We start from the raw sequence: 11,845 nt of genomic DNA on the forward strand, positions 1-11,845 counted from the left end.
TTTGTTTATTGTTTCAGGAAAGCATTACGGAACTATTATGTGGGGAGAGGGATGGTGGAGGAGGGATTAAAACTATCCGCTTTCAGATCCAGGTTTATTATCCCCTGAGTGCTGGTGCAAAAAGCCTGAGCAACACTCAACTGTTTCTTCCTCCCTTTATATACATTTAGAAATTGAATGCAAGTAGCAAGTGCTATTTGCAAATTAACACTTCTGTTTCTCTTTCATTTATATTACAACACAAAACTTAAACAAAGCAGGTTAAGATAGCGTTTACCCTGAATAATTGTTGTAACTCTTTAATTTTTGCTGGCATAGATAAACTGGTGAACCTTTGCACACACAATGAATGCCAGCTTGTTCTGGTTCTAGTTAGAACAGAAAAAGCCAGACCAGCAGGTTTGCTTCTTTCTGATGCTTTTGTCTCAGTGTTAACACTTGTGTTGACTTGACTGGTTTTTTTAAAGAGCAAAAGATACTATCTTCTAATCATCATGACAAAATACTATCTAGACCTGCATTTTTTTTAAAAGTCTTTTGACTGTTTAATGAGTAAAGAAATACAGTTCTGATGAAATTAATGACAGGTGAGTACAGAACTGCTTGGAAACATTTGCAGGGAATAGTTGTGAGAAGCTTATCTTAAAAATGTGATTTACTGAGAAGGATTCTGCCAAGTTTGTCTCTGTATCCATAATTAATTAATACTTTTATTAGCAGTCTGCTAGAGTAAAGTGTATTTATTAAATTTGGAAATGAAACCAAAGAGAAAGGCACTGTGACTCTGAGAGCAGAATTAAAATTATTGCAGTTATAAACTGTACTAGATGTTATCTACTGTATTAAATATCAGCTCTTCAAATACAGGCTGGGGAATAATTGATTGTGTCAGTCTTTCAAAAAACTGTTTGGATTCTGAAGCAGGCCATAAACTGAATTTGAAGTGGTCGTAGGATGCTTTTGCAGTAGAGGCAAATATCATACTTAGGTGTGTTAATGAGATTGTCCACAAGATTTGTAAAGTAATATTCTGACTTTATGTAGCATTGCTCTTAGCTAAAATATCACCTTAGCCACTGCATATAAAAAATAACAAATAGCAGCTCAACTCCAAGAAAGGTAAAGAAATTATCAAAACCCTTTTGTTTTTTCCACAAAAGCCCTGGTGTTCTTTTCTAGAAACTGGAGCTGTCTAGTCAAAAGAAGAGAAGGCTAAGTAATCTATTAGAGGATCTTTGAGAATAACAGATCTCTGCTAGAAGTGGAAAGCTGATCCTGTTTAATTGGAAGATTGAATGAATGAGTGTTTGCAAGTCCCTTCAACACTGTTTTACAGGTTTTTTTGATGAATGCAATTAGTCGAGCAATTCACTACAAGGAGAATGGAACTGGGGAAGGGGCAGAAACAGCAGGAGGGGAACCATTTAAAATGGGAAAGGACAGTGTTCAGTGTTTACATTTATATGAAAGTCTTAACTTTTTGCTTTTAAACACATTGTTTGCTGATGATACTAAATTGTGAGGAGCTGTTAACTCCCTTGAAGGCAGACAGACTCTCCAGAGAAACCTCAGCAAATTAGAGGGCTGGGCAATCACCAACTGAATGAATTTTAACAAAGACAAGTGCCAGATTCTGCGGCGGGTTGGGCATTGGAACAGACTCCTCAGGAAAGTGGTCACAGCACTAAGCCTGACAGGGTTCAAGAAGTGTTTGAACAATACTTTTGTATACATGGTGTGACTCTTGGAGCTGTTCTCTGCAGATCCAGGAGTTGGACTTCAGTGACCCTGATGGATCCCTTCCAATTCAGGATAATCTATGATTCTATGACTACTTTGTTCTGACAAGAGCATCATTTGTTTGTTGAACACTAGAGCTAATTAAAGCAATGATCATATGATAACTGCTGACTATTTTCAAGTTCTTTGAATCCTCTGGCAATAAAAGATACTGCTTCCAGAAACTGGCTTGGGGCGGCCACAGCCCAAGAGAAGCTTATGATTGATTACAGATCTAGTTGCATTTCTCAAAAGGAAAATGTCTCAAACCCCTAGAACTGAGACCAAATATCAAAGTGGAAAATTGTATTACATACAAGTTTCTGAACTTGAAGCTTAAAAAAAAATAAAATGATGCTATAAAAAATTATGATAGTTTGCATTGAGAAACCTGCTGTTCTCACCCATGCTGAACACAATTTTCGTAACTTGAAGCTGGGCACACATGACAATCACTAAGTATTTTTAGTCCAAGGGAAACCTGGCTGTTCTTTTAGGTACAATTGATGTGTTCAAGGGCAATTGATACTTCTCCCTCCCTTCACTTTGGAGGTTTGGAGGTCGATGGGTTAAACCTGTAGAAGAATTCACAATTTTATTTTTTTCAGGCTAGCAGCTCTGAGAGTGGGCATTTATAAACTTGTTTCTCAGTGTGTGGGAGGGAGATATGTTTTGCAGCAGAAACCATGATGAGAAGTCCAGACATTCCTTCAGCTCTGAAGGGAAGATTGCTATTTCTCTGTACCCTCCCTAAAGCCATCTTCAGTATTAGGTTTTGGTTAGTAAAAATTCTAAGGAACATGAGTCAAGCTCACCTTTTCCTCATTATAAAGCAGAAGGAAAGAGTCAATAAAACTGGGTGCTTGAAGTCCTCAAGCATTGATTACAGCTGTCAGAAACTGCTTTTTGCTGTGATAAAAGTTGACCACACCAGCTTTCTTTTAGTTGTTCATCACTGCTTGAGCAGAAGAATTAATTAATGATTCTGTTATGTTTTTTTAATTTTGTACAGTGTTTCTTGGCAATGTCCCCCTCATTTTTTTTTCATTTTATATTCTATTGAAATTCATGGATTTAGTCTTTCTTTTTGAAAACAAACCTTCTCTTTTATTGCTGTAGAGTATTAACAAAATCATATGTATTCATATTAGCTTTTTCTGAGACTTCCTTTGTTTGTCCAACCCAGCTGCCAGACAGAGCAGGGGATTCAACTGGAACAGGTTATTTACTGTTTAAGATTTGGAATATGGAAAATATGTTTCACTGAAGAAATACAAAGATTTTATTTTTTTATTTCTTTTTTAAAGCAAAGACATTAACTGCACACTTCATCCAGAAACCTAACCTGTCTCTCGACTAGGAAATTGAAACAGTATTTCAGTTTAGACCTGAAATACTTATTTAGCAGTTTGTGTGAACTGTAGCAAGTGTCAGCTCAGATAGCATTTACACTGCACAATTCTTTACAAGCAGGTGTGTTAATTGTAGAGCTAATATTATGTCATCAGAACTGCATGTTTAATTGTCAGTTAAAAATGGAGCCGTGTCAGTTTTTAGAATTACAAAATAGATTCCTTAATTTTCACTTTGTAGATAATTGAGATGCTCTGTTTCTTACTTGAGACAGTTGTTAAATGTGGAGTCTTTATATAACTGCAGGCTCAAAACTAGAGTGGTCAGTGATTGCTTTAATGGCTGTGAAGTTAAACATCTGGCTACATCAGCAAGTTACCATGGGGTAAACTACAGAGTGCATTATTTCTGCTAACTGCCAGTGCAGTGAGTGCCCATGTGCTTGCTGTTTCCCCTCAGGAAGTGTGAGGATCACTTCTACAGGGGGAGTACATAGACAAATCGTCTGAGAGCTCAGGATCAAAAAGGACAACATGTAGCAATCATGCTAGAATGACTGTGATGTTAGAAAAGTGTAAAGGGAAGATAACCCACAGTGGCTATGAAGTGTAGTGTGATCTGAGGTTTTTGTTTGGATTGGTGGATTTGGCTGGGGTTTTTTTGTGGTACTGCACCAGTATGCAGAGCCTGGGGTCTGAATGTGAAAAATTTTATCCATTTTTGGGCCTTCCTGTGGCACTCGCCAGTTGTGCACCAGGGCAAATGAAGAGGTAGGAGATGCTTCTCTTTGTGGCTGACTTTGATAGTGTCTTATGCACAAATGAGAAAGGTCTATTATGAAGAATATAGAATTATGAGAACTCAGTTGACATGATAGGGGTAAAAAGATGGAAGAAAGACTCCATTTGCATCAGTACCAAGAATGAGGAAGAAATGGCTTCTCAGTGACGAGAGGAATTCATACTTTACAAATAGGTGGTTCTCCTGTGCTTATTAAGCGTTAAGCTGGGTAGCATACCAGCTTCTAGGGAATTAAAAGGTTGATAACATGAATAGCTGAGGAAAAAAAAAGAAAACATTTTTCCGAGGTTGAGAATTCTCTTATGTCCATGAGCAGGGAGCTTGGATCAGATGACCCTCTGGGGTCCCTTATAATCTGACCCATTCTGTGTTTGCATATTTCTGACTCAGGGTGCTTCTTTCTTTCCTATGTTGGGGTGAAATTACTTCTATCTGTACCTGTTTGTATATGTTTCCATCAAGGAAACTCAATGCCATTCCAATGACATGTTTTTGTTGTCCTTCACTTCTTATGTGATGAAGAGACTGGGTATATTTGATGCCTAGAATATCACCAAACTTTAGATAAGCCCTGTGTATTCCAAGTCTTTGTCACTATTTTGATTTAAAGGCACCATTATACCAGCATGTCCATCCTTAAATCTGTCATGTGAAGTGTCATTATCTTGTTCCTGCTTAGTATAAGATATTCTTAAACTACACTTGAATTTATTTTTTGTGGAATGTTCCTTCAAACCTCTGCATTTTTTTTAGAGAAAAATGGAGTGAATTTCAAGAAGACTTCATAAAAATGAGTTGTTCAGAAAACATTATTCAAACAAGTATTATTTCTGTTGAAATTTCCATGCAAATACTTGAATGGCAAATTTAATTAAACTGAATTGTGCAGGGCAAATCCAGCTTTTTAATTTCACAGTTTGTGCATAAATCTAGATTAGGTTTCTTTTCCCCTAGTTTATGTGCCGGCAAGACACACAGTTCAAAACCTTGTGTCGACAGGGAGCCAGTTGCTAACTCTTTGCACTATGTGCAGAACTGAGCTGAAGTTTACCTTCTGGTGATGTTCTGATAAGACTTCTGCTGTCTTACTCTAAAAGTCTATCAGATTAAAATATTTTAAATCTATTTATTCACCTATGACTTATGGCATAATTTGGAGGCAGAAAAAACCCCCAGCAACCCACCACTCAATTTTGTGTTGTTGGATGTATCACATCTTTTTTAAAGCTCATTTACCAAAGTTGAAATAAAACCCAGATTTGTTTAAAAGCTGACAGCAGTTGTGTCACTTAACCCTGTGGTATGTATCTGAGCTGTAGTAATGAGTAAGAAGACCATTCAGTTTTCCTGGGGAATTTTTCTTTTTGTCTTTTCAGTGTGTGCCGAGAATATTTTCAGAATGGTGGAAAAAGAAAAGCACTTGAGAAAGATGAAAAAAGAGCACTTCTTGCTTCTAAAACCACTCCAACTTTAAATGTTCCTCAGACTCCCAAGATTGAAGATCCTTTGCCAAACTTTGGCTTAACAAATCATGAAGCTGTGACAGAAGAGTAAGTTTTACCTGTTTTGAATTTTTTTCCCCTTTTTTGAGTGTTAAAACTTACCCTGACATTTTTTTCCCCATAACATATTAGATCAGTCTGATGTATTTTTATTAGTTAAGAAAGGGAATTTTCACGTGAATATATACATTTCAATTGCTATTTATGTTGTAGTATATTTTGGGGAATGCCATGAAAAAATTGCTTGAGAATGACAACTTAGTCATCTTCATTTTAGTGCTAGAGCAATTTCACTTTAGTATGTCATTGGTGTGCAATGCAATTTATATTAAACCTTGAGGTGAAATAAGTGACATGTTAATTAAGTTAGAATCTAATGGCTGTTCAGCACTGTGAAAAGTCAATTGCTTATTTAAGTACTTAGTGCCAAATGTAAATATCAGGGTACTTAAAACTTTCTCTTCATAAATAATTGCACAGAAACTCTTGATTCCAATTACACACTTCAAAAGCAATTTGGAATTACAACCCATAACTTTTAATATGCTAGTTTTCTGATGACTGGCTCTGCAGAACTTGTAGTATCCTTGAGATATTTTCCAAACAACAGTTTTAATTTTGTTTGTGACCTTCACTCAAGCAAGAATTTTATTTTTGGTATCCAAGACTAACTTTATTATTTCTCAAGTCCCACCCTCCATTTTTTTTTCCTAAATAGCATGTCATGTTTGTGACTATTCTATGTGTGTTGGAAAAAAATAATATTTTGCAAGTATAATGAAATAATGAATGCATGAGCATAGAATCTATGAAAGTTATATTTACAACTTGTTTCATGTTCTTTATAGATTAGTTCTTAGAACTTCCTGCGGTAGTGTTTTTTCTGTTGTGTAAAGAGTTTTTTTTCCTTTATTGTAGCATGTCTGCAGTGATCAGCACTTACTTGAAGCTGGGGGTGTAATATGAGTTAGGGAAAGAATGACGTGTTACTGTTGTTAGTCGTAGGTGTGTCTGTCCTTAGGAGCTCGTGTCTTTTGTGTCTCTCATGTTTGTTTAAATCAATTGATGATCATATTCACTTTAAAGCTGCCTACCAGTGGGAGGCATTGTTAGGATAAAGCACTGGTTCTCTCTTTACATCTCTTTGGTCTCTCTTTGATCTCTGTCTTCATGCTTTCTGCAGTTAATAGTGGCTGTTGCAGGGCTAACTTTACCTGCCTTCTTGCTACCAGTTGTTTGTAGCCTTCCCTTTTGTTCTAATGTGTACAGAAAGAAGTTAATAGAGAATTTTTATAAATTATTTTTAAAGCATTTGTTCGTATAGTGAGTGTTGATGATTTTTATTTTCATTCTCAAAACTTTAAAAATATGCACACCTTATGAGACATACGTGGCAAACGCAAGTTTTATAATGTTTACCTGGGTAAGCTACAAACGATAGTAAATTCTTAGTAGCTGTACAGACCTTGAACAAGGCATAACTGGTCTAAGTTACTGCCCAGAGAAATCAAAATTCATTTTTTTCTTGATGCCTTACAGAAGAAGTTACAGTTTATCAGGAAGAAAATGGATTGTGTATTACACAAATCAGAGATCCCTCCTGAAATGCTTTTTCATGTCTACACTGATCTAGTAGTGAAGTCTCAAACTTGGTACAAGGGATATGGGGGAATCTACACGGTGTTTAAAGACTGTCACTCCATTCTGGTCGTGTAACACTACAAGAGTGTGGGTTTGTCTATCAGTATGACTAAGACTGTGACTCTTTGTTTTATTCTGGTAGGTGTAAAGACAATAATTCTGTTCATCCCACATATAATCCTCACTCAAGTAATATATAAATATATATGAACAAGGTAGCTTATTCAGAATACATCATAGTGATTTTTTCACTGTACCACAGGTGAAGTGGCTGTCCTGGAAATTAGAGGCTTCTGGGATTTGCTGCTTAATTTTAATCTGTACAAGTATTTTATTCAACATTTTAAAGGGAACATGTTTCGATCTCTAGAGGCTCTGTCTTTTTTATGGGAAGTTTTCTCTGTACTGTAGCATCCCGTTTCCTCTTATGTTTCCTGTGGTCCCATGTGTCCATTGATTTGTTGTTACCATATTAGACTATCATATAGAATGTAAGCATTCATACAGGTGTACATTTTTGTGTTTGAGCGAGGAAAGACCTGCCATTAGTGTCTCCATTTGCTAGACAAGGAGCTACATTGGTCTGAGAAACCTCAGATTACCCTTACGCGGTAAAAGATCTCTGATTTGACTTCAGTCATGTTTGTGATTTATGGCTACTAGGATCTGCCTACACAGTATCCAAATTCCTGTTCCAAGTCTGGAAAAATTGTTGCTTTCATCTTCATTCTGAAAACTCACTCAATACTGATTGACTTAGAGGGTAGCTTGGTAATGTTTGCAGCTTTAACTTAAAGACAATTGTTGCACTGTGGTGTTTTGAGAGAAGCGTGGCCTGGGTATCTTCTGTTCCATGTAGAAGCAAAATGCTTAAACTTGCCATTATTTTTTCAAAATGCAACAAGACATTTTCTCTTCCTTTTCCAACATCCTTCCTCTGGTAGGTTACCAGGAGTCTAGAAGGGGCTTAGAGAGCCTGGATCTCTTACTGCTGCATAGAGGCTTTTTTCTCCTTTCTGCTTTGTTGTTTCTATGAGTACAGCCATAGCTTGGTTTTACTCCTGCACCTCTGTTTCTGGAAGTCTTTTGCAGTTACCTTTCTCTCCAGGGCTGAGCCTTTCCCAGAAACATGACAAGTTACATTTTGGAGATGCCGATTGGTTTTGGCTACAGAAACTTGAAGCAAACGAACATTTTATCTCTGGAAGGTTATTAGCTTTCTCATCTCTGTGAAGTCCCTGTGAAACTTTGTTTGCCTCTGTTAATGGATTTCAGATATTCTAAGATGTTACAAATCATCATGGAATTTTTTTAGATTGCAGCCATGTAAATGATGCAATTTATGTAGTTGTTCTTTGTTTCCCTTATCAACTCATAAAATATTAACTCTAGCATCTAACGTGACTTCAAAATTAGTAAATACTACAAAAAGTTATGTGAGAAACACAAAATTATATGAAAACCTGTCTAGGAGACACACAATTTGCCATTTTATTTAGTTACTACAAGTGCACAAGTGAATAGTTATTACACCTGCTCTGAACAAAACTCTTCTGCTTAAAGGCTGCCTGCTTTTATTGATGGATCTTGGTTCTTTAGGTACCTCAGCAATTGAAGTGAGGGATTCACTTCCATTAGTCACTACTGTAGTGTTCTGTGAGAATCTTTTGTATTAGTTACCTGAAATTGTAACTCAGAATACAGCTTTCAAAGTTACATTTGATAAAACTTAATTCTTGCTACTTCTTAGGTTCCTTCACTCCTTGGGAAAGATCAGATTACTTGATGTTGGTAGCTGCTTTAATCCATTTCTGAAGTTTGAAGAATTTCTGACAGTTGGCATAGACATTGTTCCAGCGGTTGAGGTATGTAATGTTTGCTGTATTTAATATAAACTTGATCCTCAGATTTGTGGAATGCCTCAAAATAACTGTAAAAGAAAATGTTTAATATTTACATGCTTTTTAAATATCTGGTTTAGTAGGAACTAAACACTACATACTTTCCCATGAACAGGCTCTAAAGTCCTAGTGGTGTTTTCTTTTAAAAATACAATTTTTTCCCACAGTCATGCCTTTATAATGGCATTATTAATCTTGAAAATTTTGAAAACTTTAGTAGCCATCCTTTTAGGGGTATTGTAGATGAACCCTTGCATCTTAAAAGGTATAAGTAATGATTAAGTAGGCTTATGCTTAGGTGAGAGCCTCTCAGAAGCTGCATTCAGTGACAGAAGGAAATGATCAGTGGCTGTATTTGGTGAGTTTTTCTGGGGAGATTTAGTATTCAGAAGTGCACTATAAGGGAGCATTTCTGTTTATTGCTAGAAATATTTTTGAGCTTCCAAATTCCAGAGGACAAATTTATCAGCATATTTGGGGTAAATTGCTTCATTTTCTCTAGGCAGTAAGGTTTTTAAATGCCTTAATTCTGCTGTAATTTTATCTTCTTTCTGTCTTTTGCTCTTGACCCAACTTCTGTCAGCACTAATTGCATTTATCAACCACACAAAAGGATAAAGGAATAAAAATTTTAAAAAAGACACAAATACATTTCTGACAAAAAACCATTTGATTATACACACCTTGACTACTTACAGTTAAAAATCAGCTTCTGTTTAAATCTGTGGCCTAAGGTAACCCTCTTTAGAAGTGGAGAGGTGAAAAGAAGTGTACAGATGAAGTAATAGAGTTAACTGGAAAGTAATGTTCTCTTATTTGCTGCAGTGTGATTTACGTGCTAAATGCCTGGTCATTTGTTGTTGTTACCAAGTTTAGTCCATTAACACCTCATTTGTATTTTTGCATATATTCTGAGAGATACTGAAAGATATTCTTTAAAAATTTGAGTCTGATAAATTGCTTTCAAAAGGAATTTAATTGTTGTTCTATCTAAAACACAAACTTTGAGTAGATTTTTTTTCTTGCCTAATTTGAAACACAGGTGTCATGATTACTTTCCATGACTTTGGAAGCTGTAAGACTGTGCAGGGCTGTTGGGCATGACACACGAGGTAAAAAAGACAAATGCCACTGAAATGGCAGCCTGTGGCATTTAAAATGGTAATACATGGCAAGTGAATTTCTAGCTATGATACATAGATCCTCAGTGTCTACATCTCAGGTTCTAAGTTCTAATTACAGTCAGTGAAGATCTATTAAAAATAAACCTAAATATCTGCTGTTCTTTAACAGAACAGGTGAATTGGGTCACTGTGTATTGTCTTATTCTCCAGTGACTATAAAGGCAGCCTAGTTACCTAACATTACATGAATTGAACCTAAACATTATTTTTTGAGTATGCCTAGTTAATATTCTTCTATCTACTAATCTGTTTTTCTGCTTTCCTAAGAAAGCTACATTTCTTCTCATGAAAATCAATTTAAAAGTACAATGACCAAAACCTTTATTGGGAAAAGTCCTGAAAAAGTAACTTCTGTGGATTTAATGGAGGAACATAAGCAACTTCTATGTACTAACCAGTTCTTTAGCTTCTCTCCCGGTAGAAGGGAACAATAAGATAATTAATTGATTTCTGGTTGTCTGACATGTTTAGTACCATAGCTCCGTGGTAGGAGCTCCCAGTGCTAATGTATATGTGGTTACACACTTACTTATTCTGAGGCCTGTCTCAGGCTCAACATCTTTGATTGTCTTGGATGCTTTGGCTTGTTCAGGGCACCTTGAAGCCTGGCTAGCAAGTGTTCTTGGAGGGACAGGGAGTACAGTTTGAGCAGTCAAACGGATCTGCTAGAATAAGCTTAGTCCTACATCCAAAGTAGAATTAATGACACCTGATGTACTGAAGATGACTGTTCTTTGAGCTGTCTCAGCACCATAACTTTCTAAATAAATTCCTCTTTTAAGGCTAGAAGTTGCCTGGGCTGATTAAGGGTTTTTGGAATAATAACCACAGGTTTATTATGGTGGTCCATGTCATCTCCTGACTTGAAAAATTTATTTTGATAAGTTGTGTAAAAGCTGAAAATCAAATAAACAGGTAAAAATTTGTGATTTAGCAGATTTCTTAGGTAAAACCCTAAAGTACCTTTGAAAACAAATTGAAGCACATAGGCTTCTTACAAAGCCAGTTGCTTAAATAATGTTGATCAAAGAGTTAAATAGCTCTTTCTTTAATAAAAAAATATTATCCACCTTCATATAGAAATGCTTTGGATATAGACTAAGTTGAGTAATACTTCAATTTATTTGGAGGAATAAGAAGGATGTAATTGTGGAAATACAAGGAAAGGAACTGAAATGTTAGTTATGTAACTCAAGGATAAATGTCTGCAAAATATTTAGAATCTCTGTTTCACATACAGAGAATGCAAACTGTAGAATATGGAAATACATTTCCATTGATGGGCTTTGGATTTTGAGAGAGAGGGAAACTGCTTACTAAGAAAAGATTAGTATTTTCTTTAGTTAAGCAGCATGCACTCAGTTCCTGATGTCCTGGGGTAAAGTACACTGAGGGAAACATGCATTATTAGAAGCTAGGATGATGAAAGCTGAGTCTGCAGTGTGCAGCAGATGCTCCTCTCTTAGAGTAAATACAGTCTGAGACCAAAAAAAAAAAAAAGAGGCTGGAAGGGTACTTGAGGGTCCCTTCCAATTCAGAATATTCTGTGAAATATCTGTGCAAATTATTCACGTAAGTAGGTTTGTGTTCTTAAATGTCAGTGGATGCACTGAGATATAGCTATTGTTTTAGTGTCTCTGAGGACTTAACATTAGTTCAAGACTTGTATATCAAAAGTTCAGTA

General features: G+C 36.1%; 1 protein-coding gene across 2 annotated transcripts in view; it reads left to right on the forward strand.

Annotated features, from left to right (window-relative positions):
- The window catches only part of SAMTOR (S-adenosylmethionine sensor upstream of mTORC1), a 31,539-nt gene that overhangs the window by 16,079 nt on the left and 3,615 nt on the right, over positions 1–11,845 (forward strand). The window contains exons 3-4 of one of the 2 annotated variants that reach the window (XM_030257631.4): positions 5,310–5,483; positions 8,827–8,941. In XM_030257631.4, coding sequence (XP_030113491.2) covers positions 5,310–5,483; positions 8,827–8,941 — 289 coding nt within the window. The remainder of the gene's footprint in view (positions 1–5,309; positions 5,484–8,826; positions 8,942–11,845) is intronic. The other variant, XM_072921814.1, reaches the window with a different exon arrangement.

This window comes from Taeniopygia guttata, chromosome 1A (genome assembly GCF_048771995.1).
Source record: "Taeniopygia guttata chromosome 1A, bTaeGut7.mat, whole genome shotgun sequence".
Lineage (NCBI taxonomy): Eukaryota > Metazoa > Chordata > Aves > Passeriformes > Estrildidae > Taeniopygia > Taeniopygia guttata.